The sequence below is a fragment of the Rattus norvegicus genome, chromosome 4, assembly GCF_036323735.1.
Source record: "Rattus norvegicus strain BN/NHsdMcwi chromosome 4, GRCr8, whole genome shotgun sequence".
NCBI lineage: Eukaryota > Metazoa > Chordata > Mammalia > Rodentia > Muridae > Rattus > Rattus norvegicus.
In genome coordinates, this window is record NC_086022.1 from 84,399,554 (window position 1) to 84,420,558 (window position 21,005).

General features: G+C 45.5%; 1 protein-coding gene across 4 annotated transcripts in view; it reads right to left on the reverse strand.

Moving 5' to 3' along the window:
* Positions 1-21,005, reverse strand: part of Cpvl (carboxypeptidase, vitellogenic-like) — a 110,246-nt gene that overhangs the window by 87,701 nt on the left and 1,540 nt on the right. The window contains exons 2-5 of one of the 4 annotated variants that reach the window (XM_008762915.4): positions 16,849-17,194; positions 16,464-16,671; positions 12,439-12,624; positions 5,422-5,540 (exon numbers count right to left, since the gene is read on the reverse strand). In XM_008762915.4, coding sequence (XP_008761137.1) covers positions 5,422-5,540; positions 12,439-12,613 — 294 coding nt within the window. In that variant the 5' untranslated portion in view covers positions 12,614-12,624; positions 16,464-16,671; positions 16,849-17,194. Of the gene's footprint in view, positions 1-5,421; positions 5,541-12,438; positions 12,625-15,900; positions 16,672-16,848; positions 17,195-21,005 lie in introns of those variants that run through there. The other 3 variants (XM_039108247.2, NM_001029927.1, XM_006236511.5) reach the window with 3 other exon arrangements.

Sequence of the window (21,005 nt, forward strand, 5' to 3'; positions counted from 1 at the left end):
ACTGTGGGTCAAATGTCTAGCAGAATAGCTCTGGTTGAGGGTCTCTTGTAGAACTAAGGTACATCCCTAGACATCAACTAGGTTGACAGTCCTTACTTTAATGAAGCCCAAATCCCATTTATTAGGGAGAATAAATGCCCTATACCAAGTTAAACAACTAGAATTTGCAGGCCTGGAACAGAGTCCCCGTAGCCTAACCTCCAGTTGGTTTTCCCTAAGTTCAAGACCACCTGCAAGCTGTTCGAGGATAGACGGAGCGCGTCAGACATGCCGCTTCCACCCTCCGGAACCTGGATGAGGAGGGCACCTGAGAGGGAGCAACTGCCACTGTTCTGAAGCTTCCAGCTGGTTCTAACAAACAGCAAGGGTCTGGGCCCTCTCTTCTCCACACACTGTCTGCTCCTAAGGAAGTTCTGATACCCTGAGGAGGGAGTACAGGCAACGGATCGACAGGCCTCTGATTCCACCTTCACTCCCAAGACAAGCAGTCCAGAGGGTTCTCAGGACAGTTTAGAATATCTGCCTCCACTAACACAGAAAACACCTGTGTAGACCGAGAGTATCAGAGCAGCCCTTTGCCATCCTCTGGTGGCTGTGTGCAGAGTTCCTGAAAGCCTAATCCTGTGTCACCTTCCCTTTCCTGCTATCGGGCTTTGGAGGGTCCAACCTACAGGTTCCTGAGTGAGCATCTCTTCATAGGCTAACCCCAGGCCACCCTCACAGACATCAGTCTCCCGGCTCTTTTATAAGCACTCCCCACTACCCCAGCAAAGAGAGAAAGAAGGAAGGAAAGAAAGAAAGAAAGAAAGAAAGAAAGAAAGAAAGAAAGAAAGAAAGAAAGGAAGGACGGACGGACGGGAAAGAGAGAGAGAAAGAGAGAGAGAGAGAGAGAGAGAGAGAGAGAGAGAGAGAGGAAGAAAACACACACACACACACACACACACACACACACACACACACACACACACACACACACCAGGAATCCTGTTTTGTCTCTACCAGAAGAGCAAGGGGTGGACCCCAGGAAACGGGCTGGGCTAACTCTGAACACTTCAAATTACTGGTGTTCCTACAAGATAAGGTCAAAATCTGGCTATCTCTTTGCAACAAAGACAGCTTCAGGAGCCTCTTTATCTTCTGAAGTGAGACAAATCCCAATTTCACTTAATAATTCCCTTATCCAGTAGCAATTAATCCACATTCTTGCTTGATGATTGGGGCCTTCTGACTTGCAATTTCCCTCTATTTTCTTTAAAGCCCACAAACCATAATTTATTTGGTTCAGCATCGGTGGCAACTGGTGTCACCAAAGTGACAGTAATCACAAGGACACAACAATAAAAGTATTGTTTATTGTAAGTCGGCCATTCCTGTAACTGGCTCCATAACCTCCATTGTCCTGAGACCCAGGTCAGGCAGTGCTCTGAGTCTCACTGTGAACTGAGACAGCAGATGTTTGATGCTGTTAGGGAATGTGGGTAAGTGCTGGCTGGACCCACCATGTGCACACAAGCTTGACTAATTCAAGAGACCCTACTTCCAACCTCTGCACCTCAGGACTTTCTGGGGATGACTTTTTTTTTAGAGATGTGGCATGTGGTGGACAAAAGCAGAGCTGTCCGCTCAAAAAATGAGCCTTAAATTCCGGTTCAGGCAAAGGAGAAAGCGCTTATGGTACACACTCATGTCCCCCCCAAGCAGCGCCCTTTGGAGGTGTGTCTTCTATTGGGTACAGTGCGATGCCCAGCCCCCAACCCAGGCAGAGCGCAGGCTGATTCCCCTGCTGTATTTCCACTGCACGCTGATTTTGACTTCTGGAGTTCATTATGCACTGATTTGTAGACAATAACAGGGGAATCTCACAGAAATAACAGGAAAACAGAACTAATTTGAGAAACAGCATCCAGAAAATGACTCAGAGGATGCTCTGAGTGCGGCGTCCTTCCTGGATCGCTATTTTCGATGCCCTCATTTCTAAAAGGGTGTCATTTTCCCCCGGATGACAATGCCAGCTGTTCCCCTGGGACAGACAAGGAACTCATATTTCTGCCAAACGAAAGGGACATTCCTCATGGTTGGCAGCTGCTTCTCCATGGGTGCTGTATCTGCTCCACCATTTTTCTAGCTGGAAACCTTGGCCTTAAGACACCTGGTTGTGCCTGTGGGCACCCCAGTGAGATGTCACCCAATCTTTCCCTGCTACCCCTGCCCACACTGCGGGCCCTTTCGTAAACTCTGCCGTCTCAGCTTACACTCACTTCCTACAGACTGCTAAGCACAAGACCTTTGATTTGAGAGGGTAGGTACATGGGCAGGGCTTCTGGAAGCATCTTAGGACGTATTTATGGCTATAGAACTTGATGGGAAGGACTATCACTCAGCCAGTGGGTAACCAACTAGACTCTCAGTTAATTAAGGGTGGGGGGAGGGACTAGCAAACCATCAGACACCTCAAACCCATGGGGCTCTGGGAACTGTACCCCTTTTGCAGTCTAACAGACAAAGCCAAGCTAGAGCAGGCCTGCCAGGTAGAAACAGAAGAAAAGAAAACCTCCTTTTTATTGTTTGGTTCTAATCTTCTCTGGTTGCTAGTTGCTGTTTTCCCAAATCTAAATCATTGCTCAAGATGCAACACTCAGACATCGACGGAGATCTTCTTGGTACAAAGCCAGGTTGGACAAAGTAGGAGAGAAAGGAGAGAATGAGTCTTCATTCATCTGCTGGGACAGAGTGGGGGTCACAGAGAAAGAGAGGGTGAGAGGAAGGCTGGCTGAGCCCCCAGAGACCTTCATGAGATACTAAGCAGGACTTGGAAAGCTGCCCCCATGTTCACCCATACCCTGCATATGCCTCCCACCTGGGTTTGTCTACTATGAGCACTTCTTTCTGATGAAGACAGGACTTCTGTCCGACAGAACAGGATTCTGAACAGAGGAAGGGGAAGGGAAGGCTGGACAAGGTTTAGTCCCTGAATTTAGCTCCATGGGTACCACAATACAATAGGGAAGACATTCTAGGTGTCTGCAAAGTATCATGTCTGGAGATAACAGCAGTGTATGGTACAATCCAAAACAGATAGAAGAAAATGGTCTAAACATTTTCACTGCAAAGGAATAAATCCTTGTAAGAGATAAGCACACACACTTTAACATCACACTGATATTTGAACATCACACAGTATGCAGATGCATCAAAACATCACACGGTAGCCAATAAAGGTGTATGGCTTTTGTGTGTGCATTAAAATTTGCTAAATAGTCAGGTGTGGTGGCACACTGGGGAAGGCTGGGGCAGGAAAATCACCACCAATTCACGGTTAGTCTAGACTGTATAGCAAGACCCCATCTCAAAACAAACAAAACCTCAATAAACGTATCTGTGTTTCCTAAGTCAGGTGGGAAAACCTCAGAGAAACTTGGGGTTTGAGGAGCAAGTGAAGACACACGGGAGGACAAAGTGAGGTGAGGAGAAGCACACAGGATGGAGACAGTGAGCTAAGATGGAGTCTGTATGCTATTATTTCCGCCCCGTCTGGAGTGAGCTGCCCCCCAGCTCTCCTCTACAAGACAGAGTCCTGCTAGGAACTCACGGAGGTCCTTAGATAAGAGTTAAGTATACAGCTGAGCTCTGAAACAAGTACAATAGAGAAACACGAGGAAAGCCTCTATGCAGTGAAATGACGTCATAGTTTTAGGTCTCTTGTAGGTCAAGTGGCCTTGAGACATCTGTGCTGTTTGCTGCTGAAGACCCATTAGCATCTTTCATCCCGCTGGGCTCTGCTTCGAGGCTCAAGGGAGCACACCTCGGTCTCCCTGCCAGCTGGAACCTAGCAATGGCAGGCAGCTCCGGAGAAAGACTGTACCCATGCCTGAGTGCTGACCTTGGACATAGCCACTTCTCCCCATCTGTCCCTCATCCTCAGCACAAAGCCTCTCCCTAATCTCTGGGCTCCTCGCTTACCTTGTATCACACAAAGGAAGAAATGAGAACCCCTCCAGAGCCCGGGAAAGCCTACCAGAGACAGTGAGGGTCCAAAGATCCAACCATAAACACTGCCCACCTCCACTCTCCAAAGGGCAGACTACTATGAGGTGAACCACATCAGAAGTTAGGAGAGAGAAGTAAGTCAAGGGAACACAGCAGGACAGTACCAGTAAAAAGCTATTGAAGTTCACAGTGACACTGGCTGAAGCAGTTTACCAGGTTATCAAATATGCAACACTGTTGTATGCAAATCATATGCAAATATGGATACGAACCTCCACAGAGATAGACCTTGCTCTGCTTTCTCTAGCTTCTAAAGCAAATCCAATTTGGCAAATGTGAATAGAGAGCAGCTCTGTGGTGGGCTTCAATGTGTTTCTGTACCTCAGTATCTGCCCTCCCTCTCCCCACCAAGGTACCTCCGACCTAAATGTGTCTTGTTCACAAAGAGCTGTGTGACCTGGGAACCAGCAACCCTCACTGGGAAGTTTCAAAAGATTCTTTCCTCTGTTTCTGAGATGGAAACAAACTAGCCTCTGAAAGACCACAAGTGAGCCTACTGACTAAACTGCGATCTGACTAAACTGCGATCCAGCAGCTCCTCATTCTTTACCTTCCTTGGGCTCTCTCCAATCCCTGCCCTGCCCCAAGTATTATTTGAATAAAACAACAGTTAAAGGATAGAAGGAAGACTGGCAAAAAGAAGGGTGCTCTGTGTGTCTGGGGGGGTCTCTATAAGGAGTGGGTGGGCCTAAATTGGATTTTCCACACCTCCTCCACAAATATGTGTTTATTTTTCAAAAAAAATATTAAAGTTTTCTTCAAGGATTCTTAAGTCTTTGGGGAAATAGAAGTTTCGAAGAGAGATCAAGGGTAATAGATCGTGTGTCCTAAAAGCAGTAAATGAACTACTGGGAACAGAGGGGCGCATGACAGAGGTCAGAGAGGAGGAAGACAGAAGAGAATCAGCAAAAGCAAGTTGTATATAAAATTTACATAATGAAACCTGTTATGTCAATTTTAACCTGTTGTTTACCCCACTGTATGCTAATTTTAAAAAAGGAAAGCAAAACAGGGCTGGGGACATGGATCAGTGCTTGTCATGAGGTCGTGAGGACCAGAGTTTAAATCCTCGGGGTCCACATAAAAAGATGGGTTTGTAACCCCAGCATTTTACAGACAGCGGCTAACAGATTTCTGCGAAGTGGCCAGCCTGTCTACTGGGTTCAGTGAGAGACCCTAGCCCAATGAATAGAGTCAAGGGCGTGCACGCTCAGGCACACACGCTCGCACACAGGCACGCACACGCACGTGTGCATGAACAGGAACACACCCAAAATCAAAAAGTAACAAAACCCATGAGTCTGCAAGCTAATATTTCCACCCCATCTGAGTGAGCTGCTCCCCAGCTCTCCACTACAGGCCTTGGACACCTACCCGAGCTGGAAAGAACCAGAAGAAGAGGTTGCTGTTGTAAGTCTGGTTCACCGTGATGTAGCCAGCATAACTCTTGTCATACATTCCAGGGAAAGGACTGACCATGCTCTTCCTTTGCCCTGGTGAGGAGAGAGAAAATATAGGGAAGGATTAGAGAACATGTGTCTACCCAGGAATGGGGACACCTTGACCAGCCACCAGCTAAGAGGAGAAACTAAGAGGAGGCCAGCGTGAGGAATACTCAGAACACAGGTTCCCACCTCCTCCAGCTGCTCCCAGACTCCCCATTCACAGTGAGGCCAAGGTCAGGGGAAGGTGAAAGGGGTCAGGATCCAAGTCTTTATAGTTCTGCTGTTGATGTCACATCAGTACCCGGGGTGTTTCCACTTCACCCACTGAACAGCAGATTCACCCACAAGGTACAGGGAAACAGACTAAGCAGCTGAGGAGTCTTGGGGCAGCCTATGGGCCCCACCTTTACGTTAGAGGCACAAAGTCTACTGGTCTCTTAAGGATCAGGCCTGAGGGACTCCAAGCGGCTAGAGGCAGATATCAAACCTGGGTGTCCTGATGGTTTCACAGGGCACCAAGTAAAAGAGGGGCATTGTGGAAAGCATTGTGGAAACCCTGGATTCCTTATTCTAGCAAAGGGATAGGAAATGAGACAGAGGGTGAGCTCAGCCAGCCTTCAAGGCCTTAGAGGAGATGACGCTGATGGAGCTAAGACTTGCAAGGTTGTGGCACCAGAGAAAGGTTAGGTAACTTGCCCAAGATCTCTCAGCATTAAAGAGGAACTGAGGCTCACAGCCAGGCTGCAAGGCTGTTCCTTTCTGCTATTGGAAGATGCACTGAGTCCTAGGTACAGGGGACAAGAAGTGGATGAGAAGAAGCAACAAGGAACATGGCAGAAAGGGAGCCGATAGTGGGCAATAGAGTGTGTGGGAGGGAGCAGAAAGAAGATGTGGGAGGAATAGAAGTGTCCTTGAGTAAAGCATAACTCCAGGAAGGTTTATCAGTCTGAGACACATTAGACTGCAGACTGAGAGGTCAACACGCCATCAAATAATGATACTCACTGTGGTGGGCATCTCTGCCCTACCTGGGTCCATCACTGACAGGAAGAAGAAATCTACCGTAGTGAGAGTATTTAGCCCCACAAGGAGTGATATAAAGCCCAGGCCCTTTCTCTCACATACCACACTCCGAGGCCCTAAGTCCTGTTTTGGAAAGAGGCAAGCCTTTCCAAAGAGGTGCACCGCTGACCTCTTCCCTTGTATCCCCCAGCAACTGCCTAATCAGCTTTGTGACCCTTTGTGCTGCAGTTCCTCAACTAAGACAGGCGCATCCCTTATGGGTCTGCAGGAACACAGAGTCATCGTGTACAAGCCTGTCAGGAGAAGCCAGCTTAGGGGCTCAGTTAAGTGTCTGCCTCACAAGCATGAGGACCTAGCTTGGATCCCCAGCACCCACATAAAGAGTCGGTATATGTGATGGTTGCTTGCAATCCCAGTGTTGAAGAAGCGGGGTAGGAGAATCCCAGGGGTTTCCTGGCCTGCCAATCTAGCCAAATCAGTGTGTTTCGGGCTGGCGAGAGACCCTGCTGCAAAGGAAATGGATAATATCACTGAGGGTGATAACATTGTCCTCTGGCCTTCACACTAAGGCCATACATCCATACACATGACTCCATACACACACGGGGGAAAAAAAGAAAAGAAAAAGAATCTGTCTCGCACAGAGCGTAGCTACTCCTGTCTATAAATTTCCTGTGGTGATTGAGATAAGGTGGCAGCTGCAGGAGGAGACAGGAGTGGTACAAAAGACAGATCTCGATGGAAAGTGGTCTGAGGGTCCAGCTGGACTAGCCTGCTCCAAAGTGGGATTTCTGGTCAGACAGCCCTGGTTTATAATCCCTGATGAAGGCACTTCTTCTCCAAGACTGTCTCTCTTCCTGTATAAAATGCAGGCACTGATTATTGCCCTCCCACACTACAGGCTTTCTGTGAAGAACAACTAGAAGTGCCCATGAACGTGCCTGAAAGGGAACCAAACGTAAAACAAGATTTCCCTCTACAGGAGGTGGGTCTCATGAGCCTGTGGGAGTTACCCTGAAGGAGGCATAGATGCCTAGAGACTTTGCCCAGTGTAGGCTGCCCCAACTTGTCCCCAGCATAATTGATTAACCAGAGCCCAGCAGTTCTGCCCACTCTCTCACCAGGGGCACTTGTCTCTCTTGTGTCTGAGTGTCCCGACCAAAACTCATGTTGGGAATTGAGCCCTCATTTTGAGGTATCAAAAATTTAGTATTTGAGAGCCAGGCTTTGGTGGGTAATGTGACCATCAGGGTGGGGCCCCAATTCAGTAGGGCTGGGCTGTATCAGAAGAGAAGAACCACAAGCTAGGACCTCCTGTCTCACTGTGATGCCCTGGGCTGGTTCAGGGCGCTACAAGGTGCCCATGTCCACGATGATCTCACCAGATCCAGCTTCTGATCCTGTACTCTTCAGCCTTCAGAACTGCAAGCTAAATAAACCTTCATTGTTTACACACTGCTTGCTTGAGCTATGCGCATCAGTTACAGCAACAGAAAATGAACTAACATCTCCACCCCAGAAGTAATGAAGGAGAAAAGGGAAAGAGTTGTGAGAAAAAAAGAAAAAGAAATATGGTGTTTTCTGACAAAGGTGTTTTGAATAAGACTGCTCCCCCATAGGCTCATGTATTTGAATGCTTAGGCTCCAGGGAGTGGCACTATTTGAGAAGGATTGGGAGGTGTGGCCTCGTTGGAAGAAGAGTGTCACTGGGGTGGACTTAAAGGTCTCTCTCCCTATCTATCTATCTATCTATCTATCTATCTATCTATCTATCTATCTATCTATCTACCTATCTATCTATCTATCTATCTATCTATCTATCTATCTATCTCTTCCTCTTCTTCCTCTTCCTCTCTCTCTTCCTCTTCTTCCTCTTCCTCTCTCTCTCTTCTTCTTCCTCTCTCTCTCTCTCTCTCTCTCTCTCTCTCTCTCTCTCTCTCTCTCTCCCCTCTCTCTCTTTCCCTCCCTTCCCCACCCTCTATCAGGCTGTAACTCTCAACTACTTCTCCAGCACCATGCCTGCCTGGCCCAAATGCTATCATGCTCTACCCATGATAATGATCTACGAGCCTCTGAAACTATAAGCAGGCCCCAATTAAATGCTTTCTCTTCTAAGAGTTTTCATGGCCATGGTGTCTCATCACAGCAGTAGAACACTGACTAAGACAGCTCTAACTCTTCCCTCCAACCGTCACGTCTCTCATGTCTCTCTCTTCTGGGTTGGAATGCCATTGAAGTGCTTAGGAGATACCTTAAGCAAATCTACTAATCATCGTCTCAACATTAAATGGACAAACATCCATCCCCCCAAAAGAATGAGCAAGAATTAAAACTGAAGGCTGGAATGAATGGGGCACAATCCAGAGTGAGGCACAGGCAGCACAGGATTCAGGATAGAAGATAGAGAAGAAAGAGAGAGGTCAAAGTATGAGAAAAAGAGAAAGTGGATAATAGAAGGGGGAGCACTATGGGCGAGAGACTTGGACCAATCTGTCTCTGAGACCAGCCCAGCACAGGCTCTGTAGGCTGACTCTAGATCGATTTGACTGCCCACTCGTCCCTCCCTCCTGGGAATGCCTAGGTTGCATCTCTGCTAACTTGTACTTAGGACTGTCCTGTCCCTTTTCTCCTCCAGCTGGAGCTGTGCGAAGGCAGGGACTTTGTCTTAATTAATCTCTGAACCCTTGGGACATAGCATGATGGTTCACATACTTAAGACACTCCACAGATGCTTTTTAATGAATGAATAACAATGAATGGGCGGCCACTGACACTGCACCAGGATTACTGTGTTTCTACAAACCCCTGGAAGACAGACCTCGTCACTATCTTAACAAATCTTGAAGACCCCTTTTCAATGTAATGGAAGAGTAGTTTTGCCCTATTTCCCATCTACCATATCACATAAGATAACCAAGATTTCTCTCAAGTAATGTGAATCTTAAATATGTTTGAATGTGCCTTTCATGCTAACACAGACTGGTCTGCTAATAGAGTATGAAAAGCAGGCTGCCACATGCAGTTTTTAATCTTTCTGTCAGTGTGACGCACAATATAAATGTTTTAAATCAGTTAAGGCAGGAAAAAGGTTTCTTTGAAATCATCTCACTTCCTCCTCTTCTGGTTCCTGCTGTTGCCAGGGTTTGGGACATTAATACTCTGAGGACAATTGGAGTGTGGCCAGAGAAGGATTCAACCAGCCAACTGGAGTATATATACATTAGATCCACACCCCAGCCATCCCCCCACCCCCAGTGTAGACAGCACACTTTTGGTCCACAAGCAACAAATTAGGACCCAATAGCAAACTATCCTTTAGAATTTGTAAAAAACATGATGCTAAAGTTTGCCTTCTGCATTCATTTTATTCCAGAATGGAAGGATTTATTTTAGCCTCAGAGAAAGCAAACATGCAATTACAATTATATAAAATTAAGCTAGCTAATTGGGTATTAAAAAATTAAAAATTCCCCTTGTCTGTCTTTGAACTACTGTTTATCTCGACAGTGTTCTGTTGCGATGTTAAGGCTCCCATTCCTGCAGCTTTGACAGATCCCATTAACAACAGGGATTTAAAGAGGGAGCTGACCATCTGTCCATAGCTGCCTGAACTTTCAGTAGAGCAGATGAATAAAATTATCCTTAATTATGTTGTCGGGCAGCATCTGAGTCCCCAGATGTGCCAGCTTTTGGATCTACTGCTCAAATCCCATTCAGAGATTCTGAGTGTGAAACACAACTTTAACAATGGAAGTTACATATCAGTCAGTGTCACCAATGCTGCCACTCGTAGGATGCAGATCTGCTAGGCTTGCTACCAAAGCACAAAAGATCAAACTTTCTCACTTCCTGTGTGTACTCACAAGGCCAATGGTATGTACCTTGGCCAGACAAGCAGCAAGGGGAGGGACGGGGTGAGTCATTGTTCATGAGAATTCTGCAGTGTTCCCCACTTGGTTGAGCCACATGCAGGGCACAGACATGTCATGGCGTCTCTGACTCAGTGTCTTTGATAGCTGCCTCCCTTATTCAATATGCACAAAGACCCTCCTTGTGTCATTGGTCTTTTACCCACAGCTTTGAGTGAAGAGATGGTCATGTAGCACATTGGTTGGTGGTGTGGTTGGGAAGCAAGAGGTTCTGACTTCTGGTCTACCACTTCCTGGTTTTATAGCTCTAGGCAAGATACTTATTTTCCTAGAGCCTCGGTTTTCTCATCTTCACAACGAGAACAGTAAATATATTCTTTTTTTAAGGTTGCTCTGAGATCCGTTTCCCCTTTGGGTAAGTGCTGTACAATGCTTGAGTCTCCACTGCCTTGCATGAAGCTGGGTAGGACATTAACTCCTTTTCTACTTAATTACATTAAATGGTTTTCTCTTACTTCTTCTTAATGAGATGAACTTGAGCATCAGTCTCAAGTTATTAGGGAAGATGAACCAAGTGCAAACTGGTACTGCAGGGTCAGGGTCATGATGTATTTCTGACTCAAACACGTCTTTATATGTGACCAGGCGGCCATCTTTCTGTGCACTTTGTGCAGAAAGTGAAGGTGAATCATTTTTTAAAATATTCCGATTACACAATGGAGACTATTTCATCTTCTTGCAACAAAGAGTTGGTAAAATCCCAGAGCTTACGCAGATTTCACTGAGAAGCCATGAAGGCGAGATTCATAACCCCTTGATTGTCAAGAAACAGCAAGGGTGATGGCCTTTTGATTGTGAGGACATTTCCAAGCAGCAAACTCTGCTTCATTTTAAACTTCCTTGTAGAGTATTTAGACTTTTGATCCTTGAGCCCATCGTTTCCCTGTAACTTTTGGTCTCATCCAGCCGCCAGCCCATCTAACCCTCCAACTGCACTAGGCCTGGCTTCAGGTCCTAGGCAGGTCCCTCCTCTATGTCTCTCCCACTCAGTCCCTGCCAGCAGCTCCTCAGATCCCACCTCACCCACCCCTTCCTTCAGCAAACACTCATTGTTTGTCTCCTCTTTGAGACCCTTCCCTGACTCTTTCTGGCCACCAGCCCAGCCCTCTGCTTCATTGCACAAACAATTCCTCGACACCAGAGCCTGTGTACTATTTGTAGCTCTGGGGTCAACTGAGTTCCCACAGATGAGGCTCTTTGTGACCATGGTGACTTACTTACCCAAGGACCAAGATGCAGAACAAGTAGATGCGGCCATACACATTAGTCTAATAAGACTAAATGTGACTTCTTTCTATTAACTGACACGTATTAACCCCCTGGTGGTCTCTTCATGAAGTCTATGCAAACACTAAGATAATTTACAAATAAATGTATAAATATATAAATAAACAAATTTACAAATACAGGACTTCTCTCAGTTTCTTTCTCATTAGATTTCCCTGACGTTCTTGCAAGTCGTGCAAGCTGTCACACCTCCACCTTACTAACAGGGAGGCTGAGGTGAAGGTGTGGTAGCATGCCAGGTGAGAGGCCCAGCAGAGTGGGTGGAGGGAAGCCCTGTGAGTATGGAGCCTGCATCTACCAGCTGGCATCCCCGTGAATTCTGGCAGGTCCTTGGACCTCCTACCTCAGTCTCCTTACTTAGTTGACAAGTGCGAATGATTTCGTGACAGCTGAAAGTTGCAAGGTTCATAAAGGCTTTGTCAAATACTGTCCCACTGAGAGACACTCACTGGCTTTATGGAGAGAAATGCTTAACCACATAAATATTCCTTCCCCAACTACCTCATTTTTGTTTCAAACTCAGATAATATATGGCATCGAGTCATATGGTATTGGTATTTGGAACAAAGCAACTGAATAAAATACTGGCGTGTATTTTCCATCTCGGGGCATAGAGAATATCTTTCAAAACACCATTAAGTAAGGAGCAGTAAAATGAAATAAAATGCATTTTAAAGGGTAGCAGCAGTTTTCTGACCGTCACTCACCCTCCTTGATCTTCCCAGTTCTGATGTATGGACTAAGAAATAGAGGCTGTCCTGCATTCCCCTTGAACGGCTGGGCAACAAGGATACTTCGGTATATGGAGTGGAATAGTCCATCACTAGGGATGACCATCAACAGGATCAATAAAATAATCACCTTCCACTGGGCACGAACCATTTCTCGATGGCCTAGGGTGAGAGCAGTGACAGTTCACACCAGTCAGGCGTCAGTTTTTGCCTGTCCCCTTTACATGCACCAAAACCCTTTGCTTGCCTAAGACAAATGTCCCTGTGGTGTATAAAGGCAGTTGGCTGAACACCTTGGATGTCACCAGGAGATAAGCAGGGCCAACCCAGTCCCTGTGGATTCTGACCTCAGCCACGTAGAGGTAGGCTCTGCAAGGGATTTACAATGTACCCACAACACAGCTATTATATTTAAAAACTGTGGCCTGAAAAGTAAAACTAGTAGAGAATTAGGAAAATCCTGGAAGCAACCAGGGATCTAAAAATGGTCACCTCAGGAGTGAGTGGGAGGGACCATTCCATCGCTGCAGACTGGCGGAGGATCTGGGGGACATTTTAGGGGGAGATAACCTACAAGGTGGATGGAAATAAAAGGAGTTTGGACTCAGGAATATGGGAGCAACAGAAAAAGCACATCTCCCCCATCCCACCACAGCCCGATTCCCTGGCACAGAACATACAAGAGATGGCTTAAGCAAAGGGAAGACCATGGGCATACAGTGAACTTTGCAGGGGATTTAAAATAAGCTACAGGGCTGGCTGGTTGGTTGGTTGATTGGTTGATTCATAGTTGTTTGGTTGGTTGGTTGGTTGAGTTGGGTGTTCGGTTGGTTGGTTGAGTTGGGTTGGGTTGAGTTGGGTTTGGTTTGGTTAACATCATTTTGTCTCTCACAAATCCCAAGTCTTATATCCAACAACAAAACAGAGAGAGGGAGGATCCTCTATTTCCAAGTCCCTTGGCTCACTGTCATCTGATAAGCAAACTAAGAAATCAGGCTCCACAGGGCACACGCAAGCCAGTAATCCTAGTGCTTGGAAGTAGGGGTCAAAAGGATCAGCAGTTCAAGTTTATCTCTGGCCACATAGTAAACTGTCAGCCATCTGGGGCTACGAGTATGAGAAGGCTCCTGTCTTACACAACAAACAAACACAAAGTATGTGTGGAAAAGGACAAAGAGATGGTTTAGATGTCTAGGGCTCCTGCTATTCTTGAAGAGGATCAGAGATTTTTTCGTCCCAGTCCCCGTGTTGGGGGCTCACAGCCTCTTGTAAGTCCAGATGCCCTCTTCTGGTTTCTGTTGACAATAGTACACAGGGGTGCACATAACCTCACACAGACCAATGAGCGCATGCCCGTGCGCGCGCACGCACGCTCACACACAAACACACACACACACACACACACACAGTTAAAACAAATAAAAGTAAATCATTTTCTAAGAGAGAGAAGGAAAAGGAGAAAATTAGCAACAACCCTTAAATGCATTGTTCACTGAGAATATTCGCCTGTCAAGTCATCAGGACGGCTTGAAGTCGTGTCATCTGCCAGCCAGGCTTTGCACAGAAACAGAAGTCATGTTCGTAATGAGCCTTTCCCTGTACTTTCAATGTCTTTTTATCTGATTTGAATCCCTTAGTGACTCCACCAGAAAGGCAACCATAACTAACTTTAATGTTAGGTAACAAAGCTAGACTCAAGATGGTGTCTCATACAAGGATAGGAAGTAGAGAAACCGGGCCTGATTTCTCCCCGCTCCCCCATGTGCAGGTACATGAAGCCTGGCTTCAGGGGCCCCAGAGTATATGGGGGTACATAAAGCTTCTGTGAAGGACAGTCAGGGGTTATTCTTACTCAAAATCTTGATTTATTTCATCATAGGTTTTTCTTTTCATTACATGGAGTCTTTATGCATTAAAACACTGTTCCTCTTGCCTACTGAGGTTTTGACCATCTTAGACCTTCCACCAGAGGCAGATGCCTCTCTTGCCATACTGTAACCCCTGCCCTGCCCGGTATTACAGCAGCTGCACCTGCCAGTGCCTGGCTCCACACCACTGCTACTGAAGCATTATGGGTAGGCTTAGCTCTGAATTCTAGCTGAAGTAGTTTTATGTCAGAGCTGGGAATGGAATCCAGAGCCCTTGCACATTCTGGACAAGCATGCTGCCACTGAATTACAACTCCAGCAGCTAAATTCTAAACAAATATTGTTCAGCGAATAAATAGCCCATTCACTCAGGTTTCTGATTATAAAGGGAAATATACAATTATGCAAACACAATGTCTGCTTTTGATTTTTGATGCTTCAAAATGTCAAGCCATTAGAACATTTTAAAAATGCAAAATGTGTGAGTGAATCTATTTATCACATGTTTAACACAACCCAGTTTAGCGTAATACAAAATATTGGTTGTGGCAAATTTAAAAGGGTTTTCAGCAACATTTTCTCATTGAGGTAAGGGTTTATAATCATAATTTGATTGAATATATGACCCTTGTCATATCTCTCAGGGTTAACTTAATAGAATTCTCATGCTTAATGTAAATAAACCCATTCAAATATAGTACACAGCTAAAAAAGGATTTTGCCCGTTATTGACTATAATAAAGAAGCAAATGATTTTAGAAATTGAAATTAAGTTCTCAAGAGGCCCAAGGGTAATGGGCACTATGGTGCTGTTAAGATAATGTTTTTAATTATGTGAATTTGTTACACCAAGGCTTTAATAACATAGCCACCTTCAAAGAATGGCTGGAATCAACAGTTCTACTGATTCAGAAAAGAAAAGCGTAGTGTTAAAAAAAATAATAGTAGAAAAGGCTCTTCCAGGAAGAGGGTCCCCTGGGTAGACACAAGAAACCACCCTGTTGTCTAGTTTCCCCCTCTTCCAGCAGCGAGCCTCCAGCCCCCTTAATGGCACCATTAATATTTAAGCAATCACTATAGTCACAGTATTGCCTCAGAGAGCAGAGTTTCCCTCAACGATGGTTTTTTTTTTAATGGTGAAAGCAGGCTTGTTTTAATTGACATAAATTTAGTAGACAAAAGTAAGAATTAGGTCAATTTGGCGGAGCTCATTAACATTTAATCAAGTAACTACTAAAGTCATGGTGTTCCGCGTCAGTGAATTAAGGCAACAACATACTTCATTTCACAGTTCTCATTTAACAGTCAGAATTCCACAACTGCTCAGCTGTCACCTCTCCTAAGGGAAATGGAAACCATTAGCATGAATGGAGGAGTGAGGTTTTAAAAAAGAGAAAAAAGAAAAAAAGACCTTCTGCAAGGCTTTTGCTGATCCTAAGTTGGACTAAATCTCTTATTTATTAAACATTGAGTGCTCTCTGAATAAATAAACCTATGCTACACAGAAGCTGTGACTCACAGAATCTAAGGAGAGAGAGAGAGAGGAGAAAAGGGAAAAATATCTACTGACCACGCATTCCTACTTGAATGAATATGAAGGGCAGACAAAAAGCTTCAGTTTAAACCATCATAGCGACAGGTTGAGGGAAGCTAGTCCTCTTGGTGTTTAGGAAGACAAACATCAGGTGTACTCCAGCCCTGTCAGTAAATCATCAAGGCAGTCCAACAGTGTGTGTCTGACAAAACCACCACTAAAGAAACCGCCACTAAGTTACCATTCCAATCCATGTGTCATATATTAAACAAAGCTTTCTAACTCAGTGCTCTCTAGGATGAGAAAAAACACACCCCACCCACAGCGGCCCGGCAGATTAGTAAGTTACCACTCAATAAAGTTGTTACAGACAACAACTGAAGTGATTAAGGAGAGCACTTGGAAAAGATGACAGAGCTTTGGGTAAACAAAACGACCACTGGAGCAGATACAGGCATTTCCTCCTCACTTTATACTTCATACAAAATCCTAAGTTTTCAACAATAATTAATCATATGAATAAGAAAGAGATTTTTTTCCTCATATTTTGATAGCCATGGCAAAAAGCAGGGGGCTTGTTCCTTATTCCTCATTACTACCTGGTTATGACCTCTGGCGTTTCCTAGGAATAAGGTTCTGTTTGTTCTTTTTTCTCGAACATTCTATTCAGATGTATCCCGACCTAAAGCCACAGAACTTCGGAGGCTCCATGTGGGGTTTTCCTTGGTAACTTAGAAGGCTCTGGATAAAAGTGAGATGCTGCTGCCAGTCATCCTGATGGCATTTGTACCTGGTTCTGCCTTGCATCTGTAACAAAAACGCACTAAGCATTACTACGCAGACGTGTGTGACACTGGGGGATCTAAATGAGGAGCCAAGGGATTGTAGATCTATAGAAGACGTTAAATGTTCATATGATCTGATTTAGGTGTTGGATGGGGTTAAAAACAAAACAAACAAACAAAACAAAGACCAAAAACACACCTGACCGACTTGATCAGTAGGATCCCATCATTGATGAAGAGTGGGGCTGAGGCCCGAAGCCAGGATTCATTTATGGTTCCAAATCTCATCTGATTCCGCTATCCCTGTCTTGGATCATTCAGATAATCTTCAGATATTCTGACTCTGGTCTCAATAGAGCACAGTCTTTAGCCTGCCCCAGTGATCCATTGTTGAATAATACACAGAGATAGATGGAATCTGGAGAAGTCGGTCTTCCTGGGGAAGGTCCACCACCATAACTCAGCAGTAGGCCTTGGTTAGATAACGCCCTCTCCGTGTCTCACTCAGTGTGATGCAGCATCATCAGGACAGTGGCCAGTTACTTCTGTGGGAGTCCCAGAAGACAGTTCTTTAACATAGATACTGTTTTTAAAACCCAAACTATAAATACTGACCATGGAATGAGTTATATCTTAAAGCAAGTTTAAAAAAAAAAAACCCAAAACTTACCAGTTCTGGGTTATTTTAGTACTGACTTCTGTTTGGAGTCCTGCTACGTTTTTATGTGTCTACTGGGTGAATGCAAAAAGGAATAAAGGAAACATGACTGTCACTAGGTATGCTGAAGGAGAAAGGCTATTGAAGATAAAAGGGAGAGAGACCATAGCCAGAGGCATCTGGGAGAGTCCAGAGTGGTCATGACCAGACTGAGCTGGGCCATATAAGGAGAAGATGAGGGGAAGAGAGGGGGAAGGGAAACCAGATGCAGCAGCCACGAGACCCATAAGAGTAGGCAAAACAAAAGGGGAGACCAGGGAATCAAAATGATTGACAGCTGGAGGAAGGGCAGCCTAGCCCCTGGACTGAGGTTTAGGATAGGAGGTGGGTTATGCTAGCATTCCCTGTAACAAACAGGGACTGAGGGCTGCTGGAAGAACCTGGTGGCCAGGTCCAGTTTGATATGATAAATAGAACCTCAGCCATGTGCCCCAGGGTTTGAGACTTAAAGTTGGCAGTCTGTGTGAGGGCTTCTTCTCCTCCCATTATCTGTCGACTATGTTCCACAGCTCCTGAGAGATTGACATCAGCTATGTCAGCCGTGTTACACCATAGAAATTGGCAATGTCACAAGCCAGGTCTCTCTCCCCGGAGTCCATTACTACAGAGTTATCTGCACCTTTTTATCTATAAAGAGAGCTGGACACTATTCCCCATCATTTCCCCCTCCAATCTCCACTGAAGTGGCCAGCAGGAGAGACATCAGTCCTGCCAGCTGCCCTTCTGTACATTGGAGCAAGATTGGTACCCTCCGGCCAGAAGCCTCGAGAAAAGAAACCCAAAGAGGCCACTTGGAAGTACTTACTAGTGAGTTAAAGGTACCAATTCTAGAATGAGAACGCACAGGGGCACACACACACAGGAGCACACACACAGGGGCACACACAGGGGCACACACAGGGGCACACAAATACAGGGGCATACACAGGGCACACACAGGGTCACACACACAGGGTCACACACACAGGGTCACACACATGGGCACATACACAGGGGCACACACACACAGGGGCACATACAGACACACACACACACACACACACACACACACACACACACACTCCATCAGGCTGTTCTCTGTCTCTTCTTTACCCCTCAGTTCTCCACTGCACCATATGACTACACCAGCAAAAAGAACACTGTTTCATGTGATAAACGTTATTGCCATGATTAAAACAGGCATTTGGACAACTTTCCATTTTTCACTGCTTTTTAGATTCCCAACATGATGAAAAAATATTTTGAAAAATAAAAATAAAACAAGTCAGTAACAGCACTTCCATGAAATCTGTAATTTAACAGGGTCCAAGTAAGCGGTTTTGCCATTTAGAAAACACCTGGTTACCTTGCGGGGTTCCCATGAACCATGAGAACTTGATCATAAAGGCTATTGTCTAACTCTGAATTAAGTAGCAGCCCAAATTCTAAATGTAGCCATTTTGATAAAAGATTTCCATGTAAGCCCATGAATAAAGCAAAAATGACTTCCAGATCTCCATTGTTCATTTCCTTAAGACATCATTTCCATTTCTAAAACTGATATTTGAAGTGGGACACTCCCCTAAGGTGATGGAAAGGCTTTGGCTGAAGTGGCCTGGCCTGCCTATCTTGTGTTCACAGGCTTCGGTTCTGGCACAAGACACTGCAACTGATCTCTCTGATGAATTTAGCTACCACTATCTCTGCCACCATACCCTTGTACTAGCAAGACTGGGACACAGACTAGAATGGTGTGTCGGGTAAAGAAAGAATGGGCAGGGTCAGGAGAAGGAGACAGCAGCACAATCACAGGCTGAACCTCAGAGCTTCACCTTGGGCTCTCGGGGAAATGAGGGAGGCAGGGAAGAATGGGAAATAAAGTCAGCATGCCTCCAGTATCTCTAAGCGCTTTGAAATAGACATCGTTCATGATCAAAGGCGCCATCACGCCCTGAGAGCAGTGACTGCGCCAACTGATAAACACTGCTCATGTACAAACGTCGCTAATTGTTTTATCCTTTGTTTCTAACCCTCGTCAGGTGGGATCATTCTATTTTGTAGCAGAGCAACTGACTCTTGGAGAATTCCTTGCCTGGATTCACACAAACCATATGTAACTGAGCAAAGAATCCAGGGGTCAGAGCTGGGAACATGACACCCCCAAATATGACAACCAGGCATGCAGTGCAAGCTGGCCCTTCCACCATCCCCTCCAAAGACCTGGGCATGAAAGCATAACCTGTTTTTTCTTCTCTGAAGGTGGCTGTAAGACCCGCTTTCCAGAGGGCGTTGGCCTTTCCCAGGAGGAAGAAGTGAAGAACCTGAGAGGCCCTGGGGAACTATTTGCTGCTGTAGACTAGTATTCCATTCTTCCTATTGGTGTGTCCAAAAATGCAGTTTCCCCTTCGCCTTTGCTTTCCTGGGTCACTTAAAACTTAAATTAAATAAAAGTATTACGCTTTTCATTTGTTAATTCTTTCTCCCCTTTGCTTTAAGAGTCTCAGCTGTGACTTTGGCAATGGGTAAGAGAATATTTTCTTCCCTTCAAAGGCCAGTCCTAACTAGGTTACAAAGCACATCCCATGCCCCTGTACTAGCTCTTCCCTTACGTGTCTATTTCTTGTTCAGCTAAGACCAAAAATACCACATGACCCATCTCCTAGAATTGAATGACTATGTGTCTGAGAAATTCTGATTAAATATATAATTTAAGCCCATAAGTTAGCAATATTTGAACAAGGGAATCCTATCTTGTACGACAGGTATGAATAACTCCGTGGAGCATACTTTGTGATTTTATTCCTCCAACGAACCTTTCTAAGAAACATCTGTGTCCTCCCTGGGCCTTGCCCTCTAAACCCTAAGGAAGGAAAACATTTGGCTAATTGCAGCCAGGAAGGAGATTTCTGTGGAAATGACCAAGCAATGAGAAGTCACCAGCCCTGAGCGAAGTACAAGGGCCCTGAAGGGCAAACAAGCTTGGCGATTGGTAAGAACAGAGGGAACAAACTTGATAGCACAGAAAGAAGTGGGAGAGAGGGGTGGAGCCTCTTGGAAGCACATGGGTTAACAGTGAGAAACTGCTATGGGGCTTCAAGCCAGAGAGCAACAGGGTGAAGCACGGTGTGAAATGATCACTCCAGCTGTTCTCTAGCAGTGGACTGTAGCGTAATAAGAACAGAATCAGTACACTAATTAGAGGAGGCTATAGTGGCTTGGAAGTGATGAAAGAGGGTGTTCCAGGGAGTTGCGGCCGAGCTATTAAGGAACGGCCAGCTGTATTTTGAAGGCGCATCCACCTGTGTCTGTCAATAGGCGTGGCGGCCTCAAGAAAGAAAAACATGGAGGACAGCTGTTTCAGTCCATTCTCAGTTGCTACAGCAAAGCACCCAGGGCTGAGGAACCTGCAAAGAATAGAAATTGATTTGATGGCTCTTCTCGAGAGCCCAAGAGCATGGTGGCAACATCTGCTTGGCATCTGGCAGGCCTGCTGCACCATCACTCTGTGGAAGCCATCCTTGAGAGGCAGAGCAAGCAGACCAGCAGGGGTCTCTCTTCTTGTAAAGCGACCACTACTATCATGACCTCAGTCAATACCAATTCCCTCTCAGACATCACACTTCCAAAAACCATTCTCACGAATTTCAGGATTATGTTTC